The 24707-nt window shown below is 45.3% G+C and overlaps 1 protein-coding gene across 1 annotated transcript; it reads left to right on the top strand.

Moving 5' to 3' along the window:
* The first annotated feature begins 1562 nt into the window (after positions 1 to 1562).
* Positions 1563 to 24402, top strand: prom1b (prominin 1 b). The gene is made up of 25 exons (XM_056585641.1): positions 1563 to 2170; positions 7408 to 7469; positions 7852 to 7878; positions 8311 to 8516; positions 10846 to 10966; positions 11242 to 11305; positions 11661 to 11750; positions 12872 to 13089; positions 13472 to 13546; positions 13669 to 13732; positions 14338 to 14497; positions 14800 to 14952; positions 15328 to 15451; positions 15843 to 15946; positions 16431 to 16515; positions 16863 to 17009; positions 17260 to 17331; positions 17598 to 17690; positions 19038 to 19091; positions 19318 to 19398; positions 19536 to 19604; positions 19928 to 20017; positions 21557 to 21672; positions 23494 to 23528; positions 23637 to 24402. The coding sequence occupies exons 1-24, from the start codon at positions 1897 to 1899 to the stop codon at positions 23513 to 23515; spliced, it is 2571 nt and encodes an 856-aa protein (XP_056441616.1). The 5' UTR covers positions 1563 to 1896; the 3' UTR covers positions 23516 to 23528; positions 23637 to 24402.
* Positions 24403 to 24707: the final 305 nt, after the last annotated feature.

The following is a 24707-nucleotide window of genomic DNA, read 5'->3' as shown; positions in this document are numbered from 1 at the left end:
GCAAGTGTTCCAAAGCACAATAATGGGTTGGCTTGGCACTTTTTTAATGTGGTTTTTTTTTATGTTTTTATGAGAGAATCATCAAACTTTTTGTAGGATCATTCATGTAAAGAGAGTCTCGCATCATCATACTTTGTAATAATTTTTCCAAATAACTGACTGATGAAGTTACGGGTAGTTCCAAACAAGCTATCAAAAATATCAACACCTATATCGCATTTTGAATCCTTAGGGTACCTAGTTAGTGAATCATGGATACATTGTTGAGCCTCATTTGAACATGCTTTTCAAGGTTTTTCATATTTCACTTTGAATATTGCTTTGAAGAACCAGTCTTTCTGGAGGCAAATTTTATATGATTTTGAATTGTCTTCAATCATGTTTAAGCTAATCTTTTTATTTTATAAGCTTTTTTATTGTTATTATGGGTAAGAGCTGAAGTCTTCAACACCTTAATAATAACATAAAGCTAAGCCAATTTTAGTGTGTGTGTGTGTGTGTGTGTGTGTGTGTGTGTGTGTGTGTGTGTGTGTGTGTGTGTGTGTGTGTGTGTGTGTGTGTGTGTGTGTGTGTGTGTGTGTGTGTGCAAGAATGCATGGATGGATCTCACCAAAAAAGGGGAACGTTTTCTATCTCTTTACTCTATCAACCCATCTGTGCAAGTCCTCTTACACAGAGCAGAAGAATAATAAAAAATGTGATCTTTGCTTTTGAGACTGGTCCAGTGTGATTGCATGACTCAACGCCGTAAGTTCTGGGTTCGATCCCAATGTCCATAGCCTACATGTAGGGATCTTTGAGCAAGAGGCCTAACCCATACATTTGCTATCTTAATTCGATGCAAGTAGCTTAGAAAAATCAGAAAATTGTCTGAATTACTAAAATGGTAAATATATGCAGAAACAGCGATGGACATCTGACACTCTGGCCGTTGCTCTTCAGGGACAGGCACAGTGCCTTGGGTTAGAGGCCAACACTGCAGGCCACTGTTCCCTTGAATGGGCATTCAACGGATGCTTGTCAACACAAGTACGACACAAAGGTCCTTTTTTAAATGTGTCGCTCTCAAATAGAGCATTGAAAGCATGATTTGTGTTTGCGTTAATATTAGAAAATGAATCCAGCTAGGCAATGGCCAGCTCCAGCTGTATCAATGGCCATTTCTAAATGGGTTTTGGACAAGGTCTTGAAAGAAAGTCGAGAGAGAGGCTACTGTCTCTAGACCCACAGTTCACTCATCTGAATATTTAAATACTTGTAGTAAGTAAGTAACTAAGTAGTCCTTGGTAGAGGACGCTAGCCTAGCCCTAGCCAATGTCCGAGTTGATTGACAGGTGTCCTGCTATGCTCCAAACGAAAGTAAGCTAGTAATTGATTAGTATGTCACATACAATTGAAAAAGCACGCGCACATGGCAGCAGAGTTCCAATGATGCCATGTGAACTTAAACGAGCGCGAGCGCTCTTGGGAGCGGCGTGCACGCGCGGTGTCGCGGGGACGAGCCGAGAGGAAACAAGTGGACGCAACCAGCGACAGCGCAGCCCTTGGTCGACATCGAAGAACTAGTGGAAGATGTGCCGGTCAATAGTCAGGGTTCCGCCGAAGATACAAAGCAAACCCAAAGCGACTGCAAACGGAACTACCGGCCAGAAATAAGGACTCTATTGCGAGTTTTATTCAGTATTTCCTCGGAATTTCGGTGGTCCTCTTTTGTCGGCTGAGTAAGAAGGATAAGCCTCTGAGAGAGAGAGAGTGGGAGAGAGATAGAAAGAGAGACAGGTGTTCTCTCCGGTCGTCAGCCCTCCCCCATCACCCTCCCCTGAAGGCCGTGGAACGGAACTTTTATTCCAACTTTTGGGTTTATTTACAATACATTTCTTGAAACTTTCCGCCACTATGCACTGGATATCGTGGTGTCTGCTGCTGCTGTGCTGGGGGGGCAGCAGGTGCAGCGACCCGCCCCCGGACGGACAGGATGGAGAACTGGATGGGTATCAAGCGGACTCCCACACAAAGCGGTCCCCACCCCCCGTGGAGCCTCTTGATTTTGGGTTCGTCCCCTCGGCGGTCTACGCTACTCACGCTTACTATGAACCCGGAGCGATGGGAATCCTGTTCCACGTGGTGCATGCGTTTTTGTACGTGGTGCAGCCGAACCCCTTCCCCAAAGGTGAGACGTGTGTGTGTGTGTGTGTGTGTGTGTGTGTGTGTGTGTGTGTGTGTGTGTGTGTGTGTGTGCGCGCGTGCGCGTGCGTGTACGTGTACGTGTGCTTGTGCGTGTGTGTGTGTAACAAATGGGGACCACTCTGTCAGACTTCAGGAGTACCATGTTCCCTGGTACCTTGTCCGCTCCCTGTCCGAGAGTCATCTTCCAGTTCAATCTGTGCCTGGTTCCAACTAAAAAGGCGCGCACGCTTGGATGTGTGTAGGCCACTATCTATAACGCCTTTACGCACCAAGTGTAGCCAGGAGGAGATGACACATGTCGAGCCGTCCAGCACATAAACCAATGGTATCATGCGCGTAATGTCACACGTCCGAGATCTGGAGATCAAATCCCACATAGCCGATTATCACTGGAACGAAATGATCGGCACGGATGTGATATTGGTCAACGGTCATAGAATAGGCCTATATTAAATTATTCAAATGATTTACAACAAATTATTTTTCTTCTGTCAGTCACGTTGGAGGATGAGCATGAGCAATAGGATTGGAGGTTTTAAGTTGCTGCCATTTTGGTGCCCGTGTTAGGACCACAGGCCTGTAACCAATTAACAGATCTGCGATTAGATGGGGCTTTCTTTGTCACCTGCATCACAACGTAGGCCTAATACCTTAATCCCCTGGGACCATATGCTGTGTACGGGACTTTCCAGTTTTAGGCCCATACCTGTCTGTCACACAAAGGGAGACCACCTTGATGGCATGGAACACCTGCTAGGCTCATGTTAGAGGTATTTCCCATATTCGTACAGTGCCAAGATTTTAAATGTGGATGCAAAACCACACAGCCTCCCAAATTAATTCAGATTATAGCAAGGGACCTATGTTTGCAAGTCAAAGAGCTTGGTCAGCTTTTGAATATGTTCAGGTATATGTTAAGTCAAATATTATGTAGCTGATTTACTTGGCACAAAACCCACACAGCACACACACACACACACACACACACACACACACACACACACACACACACACACACACACACACACACACACACACACACATGCAGGCACACATGCAGGCACACACATACACACACACACACACACAAACACACACACACACACACACACACACACACACACACACACACACACACACACACACACACATGCAGGCACACACATACACACACGCGCACACACACACACACACACACACACACACACACACACACACACACACACACACACACACACACACACACACACACACACACACACACACACACAGAGACACACACACCAGTATAATAAATAGCATCAAGTGCAACAGTATTAAACATAATATATAATATTGTGAGTGAATCTATCTACCACTATCAAGCAGTCAATAACCAGGGTAATGATGGCCTAATCTAGAAGCACTCCTGCAATACGCAAGTTTAAACAAGTTTGTCTACAAATACTCAGCAGCCATGTCATTGATATGGCGTGTGCCCTAGTTTATGTTTTCATGGACTTGCTTTAGTAACTAGCGGGTCTGTCAGGTTGTTGGAGCATCCAAACAGTTGTAAATTGGCATAACAAGATGAAAAAACACATATTGTTTAAATCCTTAGCAACACAGCATGGTAATAGTGATCAATATTACTGCCTTGCTATTTCCTGCCTTTCCTGCCTCTCATCCCATTGTAGTTTTAGATAATAGTGGTTTTATTTGGTGTTAGGGTTAGGGTTAGCGTTAACCCTCTATTTGATAATTCACCCTTAGTATGAGGGGATATCTTATATTATCACTCTAAAAGGGAATTTTGAGTTTTGATCAGAGAGTACATCTAAAAGTAAATGCTACATTTAAAAAAATGTAGGCCCTTTACTAAAGGAGAATGCATGATATTACAATGTACACGTACAATTTATTCAGTAAGTCTTATTGAGGTCTGCAACTATGGTTGGATGAGTTTTCATACATCCTCTCATACCAAATGGAGTTTTATTCAGTGTCCAATACTACAAACCAGCTCATATAACCTGTAATAATTGAAGAGGCTTATTCCAAAAATCATAGCATCAAAAAAGCAAGAAATAGAATCAAGAAAACCTTTGAGTTAGTAATAAAACATTCAATGGTCAACATTCAATAAAAGCAAAGAGTGTGTTGCACCCCAAACTAAAAAACGTGTAGGGTTTGGAGCTCCATTGATCAATATGTGCACTAGGCTTCTGGTGAACTCCAGTTTGATCTTTCCTTGGTTGAGCCACCTCAAAGCCCCGTCTAGCCTTTTTGATATTAATATCTGTGGAAAATATGAAAAATCTATCGATAAATGACTGATTGAATCAAACAAACAATTTATGCTATTTTGTGATAATCAATCAGACTCAATGGTTCCGTTCACATCGTGTTTACTTCATGTTTGGTTGGTTAATTCTTCTCATGCAGAGTTTACGTCTTGTCCCTTTAGATACACACCGGGTAGATTAGAGGCTTAGCTATTGCAAAAGCTAATACTAGCACATTACACCAGTGCCACTACAGATGGCAGCGTCAAACACAGACACGCACACACAAACACACTAACACACACACACACACAAACGCGATTCTGAGTTTCCTCAATTTCTCTAATATGTTGGATTGCTGTTTATCAGGAAGAAAGTGTCTTAAAGGACGATCAGACTCCCGAAATTGCCATTGTTTAATATGCACAAGGCAAGCAGGGGAATGACACCATAGTACATACATAGTAACATTGGTAGCCCTTCAGTCATAACTACCCAAATCCAGACCAATCTATCTTGAATAATGTCCTATGTAATGTATATACTGGCGTAACATGTATTTAAATAACTAGTCAGGAGTGCAAACATGATTTAAATAGCCTTAAAAAAAACATGGTCCTTAGACTTATTTCTGATACAGCCATATGTAAAATACAAGTAAATCCCCTCTGTTCCATTACATTTACATGTAGGGCATTTAGCAGATGCTTTAATCTAAAGCGACTGACAATAATTAAACACACAAATCAGAGATCACAACCACATTGCTTATTATTATCATAGTGATATATAATATTAGTCGTTGTGTGTATAAAAATGTATACAATTTTTATATAGACTGAACATCTCCACTAACTCCTTGTAAACACATTTCTGAAAACTAGTGTTTTAACGAGCACAGAATTTTAAAGAAGAAGCTTACTTTCTATTCTTCATTCAGTTTCTGTCACTTTATTCATTTTCTGTCGATTGACTAATTGATTATTTAACCTTTTTTAATCACTTTAAGCACTGAATCATTTATTCAGTGTTGATTGAAGAGTTTAAGATTCTAAGGGGGTCCATTGCATGAATCAGATCAGTGTACTAGTTGTCTTTACTGGCCTTGAGAAGCGCAGTAACCTAAACAGGCCAAGTAATGACTCATCGACGGATTTTGTGTTAATAAGGATCTTAATCCCTGCGAACTCCACCATTTCCTCCTCTGAATCGACACACTACTGAGTCAGGGACCTTGGATCCGGGAACATTGGACCCTGCACTCCTAACATCTTCACTCTATGGTCGGCCATTTCCTTGACATATGCGCTATACGTGTGGACAGGAGGTTCACATCAGGTTCTTTAAGGCTGTCAACATGATAATGTTGCTAATCCCTAGGAGCAGGCCACAAGCAGAGGATTGGGCTAATCTATATTTAGCAAGTAAGAAGGTAGGGAGGGGGGCTCTGGCATGATACGGATCACAGCATACGGAGACCTTGGCACTTGGAAAAGTGCCCTTTAAGATCTTATTGGATAGGTTGTGTTTCTCATGTGTGTGAAACCACGTTTACAGAGTGAAAACACCAAATAGTGTGTGTGAAGTTTTATGTGTTGTTGGATTTGAAAAAAAGCCCCACTATTTTTCTGGATTGAAAAATTTGAAAACAAATAATTCTGATAATGGCACAGCTATTAACAACAAGAATACTTCTATTGTCAAACAATTACTACTACTACTAGACGTCTGTTCTTAGCTCTCTGGTGGGCAGCCGGTATACTTTTCTTTATCCTTTCTATTTCATTCTCCCCCCTGAGTGTATTCCCCCCTCTCCCTTTCCCTGGTCGAAGCCGGCTACTCTGTCACTGAGCTTGTCTTAGCCAGCTTAGCTCTGGGTGGCTAATGCTAAACTAAGAAGATGTTCATCAACAGGTGGTCGATTTGTATGCCCTGCTGTGTGCGTCTAAAACAATGCATATATATACTGTATCCGTATAGATCCATCATGTTGAGGGTGGTCCTCAAGTAGTGATTGTCCAGTAGATCTGTCTGACAGAAGCCCCTGACAGAAGCCCCTTGTAAAAAATAGGGTTAGGGCAAATATAATAATGTGTACAAGAAACCAAAGTTGGCATCCATGAGTTATCCTTGAGTCAGACACCCAGCACCTCCCTGCTCCATCAAATTAACTTGAAGACGCTTTGGTTCAAGAATCTGCTAAGTGATTCAATGAATAGAATACATAAAGATTTGACATTCAGGACGTGCTTTTATCCGAAACGACTTGCAATCTACAACAAACTCGTAGCTAGTTTGACATCTCGCTCCATGCTCTTAAGCGTGTAATTAAAGCCCAAATCGGTTCCAACATGAACTAACACACACAGACACACACACACATACAGAGACACGTGCGCCTGTGTGATATGTACTACATACACGTGGAACGTTGCTCTTGTGTAAGAAACACCTGCAGAGGGGTAGTTACAGATGAGCCCGGACAGTGTAATCTCATGGTGGCTGATCTGTGTCAACACCCCCCAGGATGCTCTCATGTCCTTATGAAGGAAGTTTACATTGACTCCCGTGTGGGCGTCGCTGTTTGCCTACCTCTGGCATTTGTTGATATAGATCGATGGCTTTTGCATATTCTGAATCTAATGGTGCCACAGACCGATAGCTAAACAAATAAAAAGAGAGCATTACGAATGTGTTGTTTATCTTTGGAATATTAGCAGAATCACAGTCAAAGGTGTGATCGGTAAAGTATATATTGTTAGGTAGAAATTATTTGTTTTATAGTATGTATGTTATGTGTAGATGCATTTACTTATTTATGTATTTGTGTACTTATTTATGTATGTATTTATTGATTTATTTAAATGATGATTATGACAACAATACCATTTGGACTACATTAGTAAAAAATATAATATTTCTATGGTAAATACCACCTGTGTGTCCCCTCTCCCAGATCTGATTGTCAGAGTCATCCAGGAGAACAAGGGAAGGATGAAGCTGGAGGAGTGGAGAAAGGTTGGTGTCCTGTGATAGCCGTGGAGCTGGCTTGCTCTTGAAGACAATATGATGCATGTTTAAAACCACGCTGTTTGATAAAGGTGGAGATCTATGTCAAACCAAGAAGGAGAATGTGATTATTATGTATCATTATTTTCCTGGTCCATTGGTTTCCTGGTGACAGCGTTTCACCCCCCTCACTGGGCATGTGCAAGAGTTTTGTATTTAAGGGATTAATATAGCCCATAATACCGGCCTTTAGACCTACTGTAGTCTGTGAACATTAGATTTGGGAGAACTCTTAATCTCTGACCCACACTGACCTAGTTTTTTTCTGTCTGTTTTCTCCGTGCTTTGTGTGTGTGTGTGTGTGTGTTCGGGCATATCCTGTGTGCTGCAGCCGGAAAATATAGTCCTATTGCTTCAGGTGGGTGGATCAAAAAACAGTGTGTGTGTGCATGCTTGTATGTTTTTGTACGTTTACATGTGTGTATTTATTATTGTCTGTGGTTGTGTGTGTGTGCTTCTGTGCGTGTTCTGATATGTGTATGTATGTACATTAGTTATACATTATAGTGTGAGTGTGCTCAAGTTTTTATGTCGATGTGAGTTATTGGCTGTGTGTGTGTTATTTATAATTAAAGTGTCTTTGATGAGGAGCAACACGAGAATGCAGTTGAGGTGCGATGCAGGTGACGGCTGTGATCGATCTGAATCCTCCGATCGGGAAGCGAAGAGAAGTGTGTCTGGTGCACATCAACATCCGACCCGTTCCTCCATAACATAACACGGCCTCCGAATACCCCGTCCTCAATCACCCCCCCCCCCCCCCCCCCCCCCCTCCCCATTGCTCCCCCAGGGCGTGTACTACGAGGCGGGCTTCCTGGTGTGCGGTTCCCTGGGCCTGCTGTTCCTGGTGCTGGTGCCCATCGTGGGCACCTGCTTCTGCGTGTGTCGCTGCTGCGACAACTGCGGGGGGGAGATGCACCAGAGGCAGAGGAAGAACGCCGACTGCCAGAGAGGCTTCTTCACCGCCTCGCTCATCGTCACCTCCATCTTCATCATGTGAGTCTTGCACCTCGTCATCACCACCGTCATCATCACCCTCACCATCACCGGATACATGTAGTCGCTTAGGAGAAGCCGTGATTAGGGCTGGGCGATGAATCAAATTTTGATCGCGATTTCGATTTTAGCGCCAAACGATCACAAAACTAATATAATCGAGTTTTACAATTATTATTTTTATTTATTTATATTTGGTGTTTGAAATTTCACAGTCCTCAGTTACAAAGTATTTTTTGGGAGAGACATGCTGAATAAATACATCATGTTTTCAAACTCAAAAATAATCGTTTGAATAATCGGGATTTCAATATTGACCAAAATAATCGTGGATATGATTTTCCATAATCAAGCCCTAGCTGTGATCCAGAGTGACTTAGAAGTGACGTTGAGAATAACAATATCAACCCATATCACAACATCATCTTCATTGTCGTCCGGATTGTCCCCAGAGGGGGCAATTGTCCGTTTTAGTTTTAAGCCTCTGGGGACAATAAAGTATATCAGTATTTCCTTTTTTTATCATCAATCAAATCGATTGGTTGATCTCCATCATCCTTCATCACTTGCAGCTCCAGCAGCTTTCTGTACTGAACTTTAAGGGTTGCGATTTCCTGTGAGTCCTTGTCATTGGTGTCATTGAGCAAAGCAAATAAATCCCAAACGGCTGCGGTCAAACTGGTTATTGTGATTGACCCCACTCTGGGTCTGGTGGTGTGTGTGTGTGTGTGTGTGTGTGTGTGTGTGTGTGTGTGTGTGTGTGTGTGTGTGTGTGTGTGTGTGTGTGTGTGTGTGTGTGTGTGTGTGTGTGTGTGTGTGTGTGTGTGTGTGTGTGTGTGTGTGTGTGTGTGTGTATCGTGATCAGGGAGCTGCACTGGAATGCTTTGAGTGGCTGCAGTAGCTGCAGTGAGCTCTATCACAGGGATTCTCCAAACGACATAAGTAGGTCACGAGGGCATTTGGAGTGGGTCACAGAGCATATGCCAGACATTAATCTTTAGTAGGAAGCCCATGAATTGACCACAGTTTCAATGTTTATTCATGTTTCAGTGGCTTACTTTTTCATTGAGTAGTCCCAATGTAGCATGTTGTGGTATTCATTCAATGTTTTTAACCGTTTTTACTACTGCTCTATAATGGTGAGAATGCATGATCATTGGTCAGCCATCACGGGCATCATTGATGGCCACTGTGATTGTAGTGTGTACAAGAGGGGCGAGTGTGAAGAGAAACCACAAAGGATGAAACAATAAACTTCCAAAAGCAGTACACACACAAATACACACACACACACACGCACACACACACACACACACATACACACACACACACACACACACACACACACACACACACCACACACACACACACACACACACACACACACACACACACACACACACAGGGAGAGAGATGATTGTTGTGTCAGGGCACTGACCAGTTGGGAGCAGTTAGGTGTTACCGATATGGCTTGGCTGGCAGTGAGAGGGTTCTCTGTCTCAATCAAATGCCCTACACACATGCACACAGACACACACACACACACACACACACACACACACACACACACCACACACACACACACACACCACACACACACACACACACACACACACATACACACATGCACACACATACACAAAGACAAACACACACACACACACACACACACACATATGCGCACCACTCAGGCACTAACACAAATACACACACATTCTCATGCATAACACACAAACACGCACAAACGAACACACACTTACACACAATACAGAAAGCATGTTTTTGTACCAGAACCCTCTCTCTCATTTTGTCTGTGAAAGCGAGAGATGGGTGAAAAGAATGATACAATGGAGACAGATACAAAGAGAGAGGGACATGGAAAGGGAGATGGTTGAATGATGAGGAGGGAGACAGATAGCGGAGTATGACCTCCAAAATATGATAATAGTTGCCAAACCAAAGCCAAAGGGAAGGGAACTTTATCAATTGGAGACATACTGCCCTCTGCTGGCCACTCTGCTTTTTTCCCCATGTTAAACTAATCCTACATTCTCATGATTAGTGCATTTCAGTGTGTTGCACTGATGGATGGATTTATGTTTTTCTAATTTTAGCACCTGCCAGATCAACTGCATCTGTCAGTTGTATCTGAGAGTTAATTCTCAAACTCTCTGACCTCTCCTGGCCAACTGAAATTCTCCATCTTCTGTGTGTGTGTGTGTGTGTGTGTGTGTGTGTGTGTGTGTGTGTGTGTGTGTGTGTGTGTGTGTGTGTGTGTGTGTGTGTGTGTGTGTGTGTGTGTGTGTGTGTGTGTGTGTGTGTGTCTCAGTCTGGGAGTGCTGTTTGCGTACGCTGCGAACCACAACATCAGCAACCAGATCAAGAGCACTCGTCGCCTAGTCAACACCAACATGAGAGACCTTAAGACATTCGCCAACAACACACCTGCGGTACGCACACACACACACACACACACACACACACACACACACACACACACACACACACACACACACACACACACACACACACAACACACACACACACACACACACACACACACACACATACACACACATACACACAAACACACACACAGACACACGCATGCACACACATGCTATCTCTCTCTCTCACAGTCTTTCACAAACATTCAAATACTCATTTACTTACTTACTTACTCACCATCATAATTCCTTATGTGTTTCGTCTTTTCATGTTACAGCAAATTGACTACCTTACCGCACAATACACAACGGCAAAGAACAAAGTGCTGTCAGACCTGGACAGTGAGTTACAACCCTTCCATTCATCTTTCTCTATGTACGCCCTCTCTCCGGCCCAATCCCATTTCTACCCCTTACCCCTTCCCCTTACCCCTCCCCCTTGTTTTGAAGAGGTAAGGGGGAAGGGGTAAGGGGAAGGGGTAAGGGGAAGGGGTAAGGGGAAGGCGTAAGGGGAAGCCGTAAGATCGCGATTTCGCGGCCTAAGGCCCAATCCCATTTCTACCCCTTACGGCTTCCCCTTACGCCTTCAAAACAAGGGTGAGGGGGTAAGGGGAAGGGGTAAGGGGTAGTAATGGGACTGGGCCTCCATCTGCTCCTCCTCACTGTGTAACGGTCTGATCCCCTTGCTGCTTGGCAGACATCGGTCCCGTGCTGGGAGGGAGGATCCACAGCCAGCTGGAGAGGGAGGTGATGCCGTCCCTGGACACGGCCCTACGCATGGCAGGAGGTATACCGCGGGAAAGAAGGCATTTTTTATGACTAGCAATGATTCTCTCCCAATGTTCAATGGCTGTAGTGGGCATAAAGCCATGGCCTTAGAGAATATGCACATTTCAATGATTCTGGTCTGAAGTTTGGATCTTTCTTATGCCGCCCGAGCATTGAGCTTTCCCTGTCTTCCTTTTCCTTTCTTCCTCTCCCTTTCCTCATTCAACGTCTAATAACATGATTTGTCTTTTGTCCCTCTACGCTCTGCTCTCTAAAGCAAAAGTTGAGAATGCTATTAAAGGTAACAGCAGTTGATACAGAGTTCTTGTTGTGGTTGAGTATTGTTGTTTTGACTGTTTGACCTGATCCCTTTGTTGTCAGTGCCAGTGACCATCTGTCTACCCCCTGTTGTCTTCAGATCTCCTTGTGGACTCCTCTGATGTGGTGGTCACTGAAAAACATTACAACTGTATTACTGTATTTCGTTTTGGTATTTTTATTTGAATGAAGATTTGTACTCCTGACCCCTCTTCCTTATTCTCCTCCTTATCGCCCACCTCCCCTCCGCCCTATCTCTCCTCTCTCCCCCTCTCCCCCTCTCCTCATCCCCTCCTTCCGCTGCGCTTCTCCCCTTTGCTCTCTCCTTTCTCCCCTCTCCCTCCACCCCTCCCCCCCCCTTTCCCCTCTCCCCTCTCTCCTCCCCTCTCCCCTCTCCTCCTCTCCCCTCACCTCCCCCCCCTCTCCTCCTCTCCCCTCCCCTCTCCTCCTCTCCCCTCACCTCCTCCCCCTCTCCTCCTCTCCCCTCTCCTCCTCTCCCTCTCTCCTCCCCTCTCCCCTCTCTCTCCCCTCTCCCCTCTCCTCCTCTCCCCTCACCTCCTCCCCCTCTCCTCCTCTCCCCTCCCTCCTCCCCCTCTCTCCTCTCCCTCTCCTCCTCTCCCCTCCCCTCTCCTCCTCTCTCCTCTCCCCTCCCCTCTCCTCCCTCTCCTCCCCTCTCCTCCTCCCCTCTCTTCCTCCCCCTCTCCTCTCTCCCCTCCCTCTCCTCTTCCCCTCTCTCTCCCCCTCTCTCCTCCCTCTCTCCTCCCCCTCTCTCCCCCTCTCCCCTCTCCTCCCCCTCTCCTCCCCCTCTCCTCCCCTCCCCAGCCATGCGGGAGACCAAGGAGGCCCTGGAGAGCATCGGCAGCTCCCTGGACACCCTGCAGGAGGGCACGGTGCGGCTGCAGCTCAGCCTGTCCAACGAGCGCGCCTCCCTGTCCAACACGCTCTCCGACCCCGCCTGCACCAACGGAGCCGTGTCCCACACATGCAACACCATCCGCTCCACCCTCGGCCAGCTGGGCTCCAGTGCCGACTTCTCCACGGTAACGCCACCCAACATATTACACTGGGTCTGCCCCAGCAATAGGTTCTGGGCTCGCTCTGGATCCGTGTGGGTATTCTAGAGCAGGATGCTGAACCCTCACTGGGACCTGAATGAATAAATAATAAAAGTATATGATTACGATAATATATTTGTATTATTTATTTTTTTTCTGTGTATTTCTTTACACAGATAGAAAGTTTATGTACAGTAACACGGATAACAAACACATGCACAAATTGAAAGAGCGCATGAGTACAGGCTGGAATAACTAACATATTACACAGTATACATTCATCCCACTATAGAAAAAATGTACAATGACAATTAGGGGATTTTTTATTTTCATGGAATTTATCTTACTTCTTCTTTCATGTTTCCAGCTTCCGGACGTAAGTCGGCAATTGATGAATGTCGACGCGCTCCTAAAAACGGACCTCAGCAACATCATCCAGAAGGTGGGTGTCCACATGCTCTCCGTCTCTGTCCTCCTCCTCCCCCACACAGAACCCCCACACCTCCCCCACACCCCAGGAACTAACCAGACCACCCCGACCTCTTGCTGGTGTTCCCCCTGCAGGGCTACTCTTCCTTCAACGACACGCCGAGACTAGTGAAGGAACAGACCAAGAACATTGTGGCAGGTATACACAACCTGAGTGTCATTCTGCGTTGGTTTGTTTTCGATGTCTTTAAAATGGTCTCACTGGTTTAGCGTCAGTCTCTCTGCAGAGGCTGCTTCGGTCTGCCGGGAGAGATTCTGCCTGTTCAATCTTTTCACTCCTTTGCTCACTTTCACATGCTTTTCATTTTCCTCCCCCTCAACACCTGAATGAAATCACAGAGCTGCCTCGTAAGTGATCCCTGTGAATCACATACCCCTCTGCTCCCCAGACCTCACAGCTGCAGACATGTAGAACTACTTTCTGTTTGAGCAGCTCTTTTGTGCATCTGAATGAACATGAATCAGTGACATAGTATGCAGTATGTGGTTGTTGTTTGTGTGTGTGTGTATGTTGGCGCTTTGTATTTAGGTTTAAGCGTAGGTCGTGTGTGTGTGTGTGTGTGTGTGGACGTTGCTTTATATTTAGGTTAAGGTTTAGGTTTCTGTGTAAAATAAATGGCTATGTGTGCATGTGTGTCTGTGTGTGTGTGTGCGTGTGTGTGCGTGTGTGTGTATGTATTTGTGTATATCAGTGCATGTTTGTGTGCCTGTGTACACTAACTTTATTTATGTTTCTCTGTGGAGGGGTCAAAGTCATGCTGGACAGGATTGGAGGCGAGATCGTGGACTTTGCTAAGATGTTTCCGGTGGAGGCGTCTCTGGCCAACTTCACCATCTTCCTGAACCAAGGCCAGCAGCAGATTGAATCCTACTACGCCCAGATCGACCAGCTGGACTTCTACAGGTCTGTGTGTGTCTGTGTGTCTATATTTGTCTGAGTGTGAGTTTAACTGTGGTTCCTATTTATAATGGTGCGGTCACAATCTGGTTTAGTTTGGAAACTAAAACCACTAGTTATATACTTGTTTTTGTGAAACATACACACACAAATTTTGTGAAACATACACACACAAATTTGTGTGTGTATGTTTATGTGTGTGTGTGTGTGTGTGTGTGTGCGTGTGCGTGTGCGTGTGCGTGTGCGTGTGCGTGTGCGTGTGCGTGTGCGTGTGCGTGTGTGTGTGTGCGTGTGTGTGTGTGTTCCAGGTGGATTGGCTGTGTGGCGGCCCTGTGCATGGTGGTCCTCATCGTGTGCTTTAACCTCTTGGGCCTGCTCTGCGGCAGCTGTGGCTATGACAAACAGGCCACGCCCACCAACCGCGGCTGCCTTTCAAACACTGGCGGCAACCTGCTCATGGCGTATGTTACCATGGCACCACGCCTTTCATTACATGTTAATATGTTGACAATATTTAGTAGGTCCACTGTTGAGTTAAAGACTTTGTGATGGACAGACTTTGAGTTGGAAGGTAAAGTAGTTTTGTCCTACTTGATGATGTAATTCAGTAAGCAAAGAGATGGTTTAATTTCATGCAATTATTGAATGATTATCCTGCTCCTCATTGTTCTCTCATCATTTATTTCTCTCTCTCTCTCCCTCTCTCTCTCTCTCTCTCTCTCTCTCTCTCTCTTCTCTCTCTCTCTCTCTCTCTCTCTCTCTCTCTCTCTCTCTCTCTCCTCTCTCTCTCTCTCTCTCTCTCTCTCACATTCTCTCACTCTCTGTCTCTCTATCAGTGGTGTGGGGTTCAGCTTCCTCTTTGCTTGGGCGCTTATGGCAGTGGTCTCTTCCTTGTTTGTTGTCGGGGGCAACGTGGAGAAGCTGATTTGTGAACCTCTGGCAAACCGACAGCTGTTTCAGGTAGCGCATGCAATCCCGTTGTCACATCTTCCCCCTCTTTTCTCTAAACGCCTTCTTCTCTTTTCTTGTTTGCATTTCCCACTTGTAAAAATACAATTAACCTGATCCTGATACTAGAACTGTACAGAATTTATCTTGCTATGCATTGTTTTATGTGTTTGCATGTGTATGAGTGTGTGTGTGTGTGTGTGTGTGTGTGTGTGTGTGTGTGTGTGTGTGTGTGTGTGTGTGTGTGTGTGTGTGTGTGCACGCTTGAGCGTGTGTGTGGTGCATGTGTGTCTGCTTTAATGTCTTAATGTGTGTGTTTGTGTGTGTGTGTGTCTGCGTGTGTCTACTTGTTTGTGTGTGTGTATGTGTATCGGTGCTTGCATGCATGTGCATGCGGGTTTAGATCATAGACACCCCATACATCATGCACCCGGGCATGAAGAACTTCCTGCCTAACATGCTGTTCCAGAACCCAAACATTGACCTGACCGTGGGCGGCATGTACCGGTACAGTCCCACAACACACCCACACATCCACAACACAACAACAGCCGCTTCAAATAAACAAAGGGCGACCGCAGTGTGTGTGTCCATAGCGGGTATGATAGTGTGTGTGGCCACAATGTTTGTGACCAGTTGTGTGACCAGAGTGTGTGCGACCATAGTGTGTGTGACCAGTGTGTGTAACAATGGCGTGTGTGACCGTAGTGTGGGTGACCAGTGTGTGTAGCCATAGTGTGTCTGACGATAGTGTGTGTTTGACCAGTGTGTTTAACCATAGTTTATGTGACCAGTGTGTGTAACCATAGTGTGTCTGACCATAGTGTGTGTGCAACCAGTGTGTTTAACCATATTGTTTGTGACCACAGTGTGTGTAACCATAATGTGCGTGACCAGTGTGCTTAACCATAGTGTGTGTAACTACATTGTGTGTGACCACAGTGTGTGTGACCAGTGTGTGTAACCATAGTGTGTGTGCCTCCTCACCCAGGGCGTGCCACGAGAACTATGGGCTGTACCACGCCCTGCAACTGGAGACCATGTTCAACATCAACTCCTTCCTCAACAGAACTGTGGTGAGCATCTGGAGCACATGAATGAGGGGCTGTTGGGGACGGGGGGGATACAGGCTGGACCCCTCCCAGAGGGATGAGTGGTGCTATTGGGTAGCGTGCCTTGAATGGAGCGATGCAGTGTCAGTGGCGGGGGAGCGTCGACCCAGGACCTTCCTTCGACCACTTCTAGACGATAATAACAAGTTATGGTCACCCAACGAAACCTCCAAAATAAACCTACCACGGTGCATTCGAGTCAATGTTCATCATGTCCGTTGTTAAACAGCTCAACAATGCAGGGGAACGTTCTAGTTTTTTTTTCCCCCCTTCCTTTCCCCTTGGCTGTGACGCGATGGTCCCCCCGGCAGTACAACAAGGACCTGGCCAACGTGTTTGAGAGCATCCACGTCCAGCTACAGGACGTCAGCCTGCTGGAGCAGGAGGGGCGCGACGCGCTCATCAGCTTCGCCAACTCTGGCGTCGGAGAGATCGACTTCACAGCCTACCTCACGGAGGTAAGCCGCGTGCACGTCTCGTCAGGTTGTGTTGGTTTTTCTGCGTGTGTGTGTGTGTGTGTGTGTGTGTGTGTGTGTGTGTGTGTGTGTGTGTGTGTGTGTGTGTGCGTGTGCGTGCGTGTTTTTGTGTGTGTTTGTTTGCGAATGTTTTTGTGTCAGTGTGAGAGAGTGTCATGGAATGGTATCACAAGCAGGGCTTTAATGAGACCCCGTTTGTATGTTTGTTTGTTGTGGTGTTTGTTGGTCCTAGGCGAATAAAGCAGTCACGCTGGTGGATCTTTTGTCCTTCGCCACTGACCTGGAAGCCCAGGCCGATCAACTGGTGAGAATGGACTAATCAGGGAACTATATTCACGCACTCTGTTCTCAGAATCCATTATTAAAGATCCAGACGCACGCACACACAGACGCACACAGACGCACACATATATTGTATTTTTCTTTTTGTTATGTTTATGTTTCTTTGTGTTTGTATTTGTGTGTGTATTTGTGTGTGTGTGTGTGTGTGTGTGTGGTGGTGTGTTGTGTGTGTGTGTGTGTGTGTGGGTGTGTGTGTGTGTGTGTGTGTGTGCGTGTGCGTGTGTTCAGCCCCGTGGGGCTTTGGAGAATGCCCTAAAAGGTCACGCCAGCAGCATCAGACAAATCAACAAAGATCAAGTCGTTCCATTGCAGCAAGCTATGGTAAGCACACACACACGCCAGTTAGAGGAAATGCGATCTGTACATCGCAATCCTCTCCATTAAATACTCTATTCATGAAAATATAAGTATGCTTGTATTAAATGGCGATAAGCTGTCCGTAGCCGCTCTACGGACTCTGAATCCAAAGACATGCGATACAAAGAGGATGACCTAATCTCTCGCCCAAATTGCTTCCTAAGTTACTCCTACATTTACCACATCTTCAGATTGCTACTCTTCCTTTATCACACTCAACTCTCTCTTCTTGTATCTTTTCATCTTCTTCTTTCAACTCCTAAAATGGTGGCATAGAAATATGTGCGGGCAAGGGTAAGCTAATGTGTGGTGTGTTATCGTCGTCTCAGTGCTTCCCGTGTGTGTTTATGTTAGTGACAGACATTGTAGGGTGTTTGAAGACCAGTCCCTAGCCATCCCTCGATGTGTGCTGTCAGTTTTGTGTTCTTGTGGACATGTGAAACAAAAAGTACCATTCCGTTCAAAAGTCTGAAACTAGCCAAGTACACTTCAAACGCCCGGGTGTTTTGTTGCCCGGCCCATTTTATCGAGCATGCATCGGGAGGTGACTCGTGTAAACTTCCAAGTGTCCCAGAATGCATTTCGCAAAACCACCAGCGGCCCTGAGCCCTCACAGGCAAGGTCCTAACCACCGAGAGCGCAGCTCCAAACTTTGCATACTAGTCATTGAGAAAGGCCCCTCTGTGTGTCACTCGGGATGTGTGTGAGGCCCCGCCCACCTGTCTGCCTGTGCTGTGAGGAGAGGAGGCCTTCAGGCTAATGAGTCGCACCTGGGCCCCTAGGGCCCCCCCCCCCCCGCATAAGTGTGCATGTGTTTGCCACAGCGGCTCTTGTTGTCTCAACCCCCTCCTCACAGAGGGGCCATCGTAGGACCAACACCGGTCGGCTGCTTTTATGTGCCAGAGCACGTGGTCCGTGGCCAGTGTGTGTTATCTTCACTGGTTGGGGTCTATTACCCGCGCCCTGGTGGGTTCATAAAAAGAACAGACCTGTCATTAGTGTAATGAGCGACACCTGTGTTTCTGACACGATAAGGCCTCTGTGATCAGGGTCTGGCTGCCGGTTTGGAAGGCTCTTTTCGTCCCCTTGACGACATCTTCCCAGCACACTTACCCTCGTCCGTACCACACAGACATTGTGGACTTTGCACGCACACACCTCATTTTATAGTATTATTTAGATCTGTGTTTGTGTTTAGTAAATCAATTATGTCAATTTTTCGGTCACGTGTGATCCACCCCTTTTTCTTGTGTTGTGTTGTGCTAGGGGAAAAATAGGTGGTAAAGTGTGTGTGTTTATCTGTCTCTACAGAATAGCCTGAGCCAAAGTGTTCGGCTGCTGCAGAAGACGGTCAGCGATCTACCGGTGAGAGGCACACTCTTATAGCGGCACTGGTGTGCATTACTGCTGTGGTCTCTCTCTCCATTGCACTCTCTCTCTCTGTAACTTGCCTCTCTCTCAATTTTGCTTCTCTGTTTTTAATCTCTATGGCGCCCTCTCTCTCTCTCTCTCTCTCTCTCTCTCTCTCTCTCTCTCTCTCTCTCTCTCTCTCTCTCTCTCTCTCTCTCTCTCTCTTCCTCTATCTCTGCAGGTTCAGGTGACGAACGTCCTGAGTGCCATAGATGCAGCAGAGTATCTCATCACTAATAACGCGTCACACGTCATCAAGCAGGTGATTGTCCAGTGACCACCACTACATCCACCTCCATCCTTTTCTTCACATTATTATTATCAAAACTATTGCGACTCGTTTGTTCAGGGCCGGGTGTTGACTCCTCTGCTGTTGTTTATTGTTGTTATTGATTCCAGGAAACTAACGGCTACATGCAGATGTTGGTGGGCTACTTCAGACAGTACACAAAGTGGGTCAAGAGCTCTGTGAGTAGGATCCACTGCTCGTTCAGTCCATAGACGTCCCTTCGTCTCTCCATTCAGGGGCACATGCATTACCTCGGGAAACAAAACTTGATGTGTGATTTGTGTAGGAAAACTGAAGTTTGAGTGTATGTTTTAATATCATGTTTATGTCTGTGTTTTTATCAATTCATGGTTGATATGCATATGTTTCAGAGGCAGTAATAAGCTTGGAGAGCTGAAAAGGGCTTTAGTTGTATTCAAGATGGGGACAGAAGTTGAATTACATAATATAAAATGCATATGAAATGTGTTCTGTGTTAGTAATGTGTGCGTTTGTGTTCCAGCTGTCTGCAGAGGTGGCTCAGTGTAAACCTATCAGTAACATAGTGGACAGCATGGAGATAGTGGGCTGCAGCTTCATAGTGGACTCTGTGGTAAGTACCCCCCACTGTGTGTGTGTGTGTGTGTGTGTGTGTGTGTGTGTGTGTGTGAGTGTGCGTGCGTGCGTGCGTGCGTGCGTGCGTGCGTGTGCGTGCGTGCGTGCGTGTGTGCGTGCGTGCGTGCGTGCGTGCGTGCGTGCGTGCGTGCGTGCGTGCGTGCGTGCGTGCCTGCGTGCGTGCGTGCGTGCGTGCGTGTGTGTGTTATTCCAGCTAATAAATGGTTCTTTGAGTTGTTTCGGGAGTGCTTTGGGTCTTGGGGAGCAAAGAAGACAGTGGAGTTAGTTACAAGTAAAAGTCTGTTCTTAATCTAGGCACTTGCAAGCACACACACGTACCCACACACACACGCGCACAAGTCTTGAGTACTCTCTCTCTGTCTCTCACCGACTCACCCACTTACTCTCTCAGACACACACTGACACAGACACACACACACACACACAAACACACACACACACACACACGCACACATACACACACACACAACACCACACACACACACACACACACACACACACACACACACACACACACACACACACACACACACACATGCGCAAACAAGGTTTTTGTTTTTTTTTGAGGAATTTTATAAGAAACTTTGGCATTGAAATTCACGTAGATTGCATACTGTTCATGCCCAGACCCCTAAGACTCATAAAGTTTTGTGTACCCATACATATATCTGATATGTATGAAGTGTTGCTGTGTGTGCTTCTTTGTGGTGGAGGCTAGAGTACAAGATGGGGGATGCATGGCTGCTTCAACAAGTCACATACTGTGGTTGAATTTGAACATGCAATTTATATCTTTGCCAACTGTGTGTGTGTTTGTGGTTTTGGCTGCGCATTAGAAACAGGAATCTATAAGTCAGAGAAAGGCCAGAGGACATTCTGATATAGAAAACAGACCAGAGAGATCTTATGTAACATAGTATTAGGAGTTAAACTACTTTGCAAAAAGAGAACGCTACAAAAACATGCATACAAAATGTCTCTCTCTCTCTCTCTCTCTCTCTCTCTCTCTCTCTCTCTCTCTCTCTCTCTCTCTCTCTCTCTCTCTCTCTCTCTCTCTCTCTCTCTCTCTCTCTCTTAATTTTCTCTCCCTCTGTGTGCTGTGTATTTACTCTCTCTGTCTCTATCTCCCGCTGTAAATCCCTCTCTTTCGATTTTGTCCTCTCTATCTCTTTGCGTATGTGTTGGGTATTTTTGCCCTGCCTTTCTTTCTCCATCTGTGTTTATATTTTCTTCTCTCTCTCTCTGTCCACTGTCTCTGTCTCTGTGTCTACGTTTGTATTTTCTCTCTCTCTTTATCTCTATCTGTGTATCTGTGTGTTTATATCTGTATTTTCCCACGATCTTTTTTTCTCCATCTGTAACTGTGTTTATATTGCTCTCTCTCTCTCTGTCTCTCTGTTTCTGTATGTTTGTATTTTCTCTGTGTGTGTGAGTGTGTGTGTGTCTCTCTCTCTCTCTCTCTCTCTCTCTCTCTCTCTCTCTCTCTCTCTCTCTCGCTCTGTCTTTTCCCTATCAGAACACCTTCTGGTTCGGTCTGGGAGGCTGTCTCGTGCTCCTGATCCCCAGTATCATCCTGTCGGTCAAACTGTCCAAGTACTACCGGCGGATGGACACAGAGGATGTGTTCGACGAGTGAGTCCACACACACGCACGTCGCACGTGCACGCTCGCATATGCACACACAATCATTTACGTCCACAAGCGCACGTGCATTCTCGCATATACACACACACAATCGTTCACTTCTCTGGGCTCTCTGGGATTATTTTTGTTTGTGTTGAGAGATAATTAATCAAAGCTTCCGCTCTTTTCTCCTTGTCCTTATGCTCCGTTCTACTTCAACTCATAACACATTGTTCCTTTACGTTTCCTTCCTTTCCGCCCGCACACATGATCTCCCCTTGGTCCCTCCAGTGTATGTTTCCCGTGGCTCGTCTCCCTGTGACGTCTCTATGTCTATCGCCCGTTCCTCAGCACCTTGTTGGAAAGATCTGTTGGATCTTTGCTTTTTGCGCAGAGTCGTTGGCTTCCAAACCACATCCTTCCCACTGCATATATTCATCACTCGTAAACCAGCCGTGTGGACGATATCTCTCTCTTGCTCTCTGCACGTTGTTGTTACTTCATCTTCTGACGTCGTTCACGTCGGCCATCTTTCTTTTTCATCTCGATGAGGACCTCAAAGGGGTTCAGCCTCTCCTTCCCATGCCGACTTCCTCCTCAATCATATCACCCGTGTCCATCCGCACTCACTTCCTGTTTTGCAGTATGGATAATTCAGGTGGTCGCCATGGTGACCAGGTGTTTGACTTCCATGGCAACCTTGCCGTGGTGAGGTATGAGGCCTTATCTGTTGTTGGCAATGCGTGACTGTGTGCATGCGACGGAAGTGGTAGAGAGCGTCTGTAAATGTCTGTGTACGACGCTATATATATATATATATATATATACATGTGAACGTGTAGAAAAAGTTGACAATCTGTTGAGATGTGACACTTTGTCTCGTTCTGACAGAGTGAACTTTGCATGAGTTTACCCGTCAGAATGAAGAACTATAACAAACTTTTCATACGTGCGCATCTCCATTAACGTGCATGGCGTGTTCTGCCTTTGAAACACACGTGCACGTGGGTGTGTGTGTGTGTGTGTGTGTGTGTGTGTGTGTGTGTGTGTGTGTGTGTGTGTGTGTGTGTGTGTGTGTGTGTGTGTGTGTGTGTGTGTGTGTGTGTGTGTGTGTGTGTGTTTGCACTTCTGTATGTGCGTCGTAGCTCCTCCCTCTCCAACTCACTGACGCTGTTTCCACGAGCATCGGCTCCTCCAATCGACCCGGACTGGTGACATCGACGAGGTACCCAGAACAAAACCTTCACCTAAACCAGCTTCCAACCAATCAGAGCTGAGCACCGAGCAACTAACAGCCAATCATCAGAGCACTAACAACTGCAATAAAGCAACCGATGGCTGAAGTCTTGGAATCTTTGATTCTGGGCTACCAGCGGCTTCATCTCTTCTCCGTTTCTCCTTATCTCAAGTTTGGAGTTTGTTTCATCTGCTTTGAGCTGATCCTTCATCTGTGTTTGATTACTATTCATTCTTGGTCCATTCCATCCACTGGCATGGGAAAGCATGGGAACGGTTCGGTGGACATTAATGAGACTTCCATCCATACGGTATCCATTACAATTTCTTCTTACCTAAGAAAGATATATCCCAAGGACTAACATATTCTGCATATTCTTCGCGGGACAAACTTATTCTTCATATTCCAAGACTTAACATATTCTGCCTGTTCGCAGGGCTAACTCTCTTCTAATTCCTAGGACTAATTATTCTTCATAACCCAAGGAGTAACTTGTTCTTCATACTCCAATACCTATCATATTATTAATATTCCCAGACATAACATATTAGACTCAAATGTTAATTTGTGTTTTTCTATCCCTCTCTCTGCAGTGGACAAGAAAACTGGAACTAAAATCAACACTATGGTACGTGTATGGATCACTGCACATTTTAAATCACCAATAAAGATTGTGCAACAATATCTGTGTTTCTCTGCAGACCTAAATGTTGAACTAATCGTTTTTTTTCTACAGATGAATCCTAAACACATTGCAAACAAAAGACTACACATGAGAGAAGTTTCTAGAATGGACACACCCCTACCCCAACTGTTCTGCCTCCCCTCCCCCCGCCACATCCATTAAAGACCTCCCTAATGGGATCTCAAGCCAGCCAATCACAATTCAACGATGATCATGTGCTCACTTTTTTGCAGTTTTATCACAACAACAGCTCAGCCATTTTCTGTGTATCAATATCATGTAAAATGTCTGAGAATTATTGCTATGTTTATAGATGAATGTTAGGAAACCAATTTATTTATACTCTTTATTTGCTGATTTTCGATTCAACACAGTGAAAAGTGTACATTTTTTACACTTTCAAGGCTTTTGAGTGTTTTATATATTTTTTTGTTAATGTTTGTTTTATAACCATGTCAGTAGATATTTTCTTCGTTATGTTTTTGTCTTTACTCTTTCTGGGAATGCTGGGGATTTAGCCAATGCCATTAGGTCTGAGTTTCATTATCCAAATAGACACTTTTATTAAAGGGAAAATGTTAATTAAAGGGATAAAAACAAGTGATTCAGCTAGCTAACTAGTAAGTTAGCTAGCTTGATCATATTTGCGTAGCACAGACACAAAGAAAGATAGAATACGGCTTACATGGAACAACTCATGATCCTACATTGGGTTTCCCCCACACCATTTTAGCAAAGGTACTTGTGGTACTTCTTTTGCCATATTGGACATGTCCAAAATCTTTCACCTGTTCCCTGTATAGTAGCAGCCTACACTTTTTGGTGGATCACTATTTTGTAATGCAGTTTTTTTTCAAAATATGAGTGAGCAAATTTGGTTCCCTATATGAAGTACCTCTAATGGACAGTGAAAAAAAGTTGCATTGTGCATGGTTTCCCATCAAGTGAATAGATTTCTGATGCATAATCAGATTTCCCCCTTTTTCCTGCCCTACTTGCTAAATAGTGTACTATAGTGTTCACTATATATGGTGCTCACTGTATATGGGAATGAGTGAACAGGGGAATGATTTTGGAAGCCGCCCTGGTGTCCGGAGCCAGTGCTGTGAACACTTGGTGCTG

Source organism: Gadus chalcogrammus, chromosome 3, assembly GCF_026213295.1.
Source record: "Gadus chalcogrammus isolate NIFS_2021 chromosome 3, NIFS_Gcha_1.0, whole genome shotgun sequence".
NCBI lineage: Eukaryota > Metazoa > Chordata > Actinopteri > Gadiformes > Gadidae > Gadus > Gadus chalcogrammus.
Note: the sequence above shows the minus strand (reverse complement) of the source record. Positions and strands in the feature narration are given on the sequence as shown.

Bases quoted from the DNA above. Each gene is read 5' to 3' on its own strand.
- prom1b (XM_056585641.1), top strand. From the start codon at position 1,897: ATGCACTGGATATCGTGGTGTCTGCTGCTGCTGTGCTGGGGGGGCAGC. The intron at 8,517-10,845 runs GTGAGTCTTGCA...TGTGTGTCTCAG, and splicing joins GTCACCTCCATCTTCATCAT to TCTGGGAGTGCTGTTTGCGT. The intron at 19,399-19,535 runs GTGATTGTCCAG...TATTGATTCCAG, and splicing joins CGTCACACGTCATCAAGCAG to GAAACTAACGGCTACATGCA.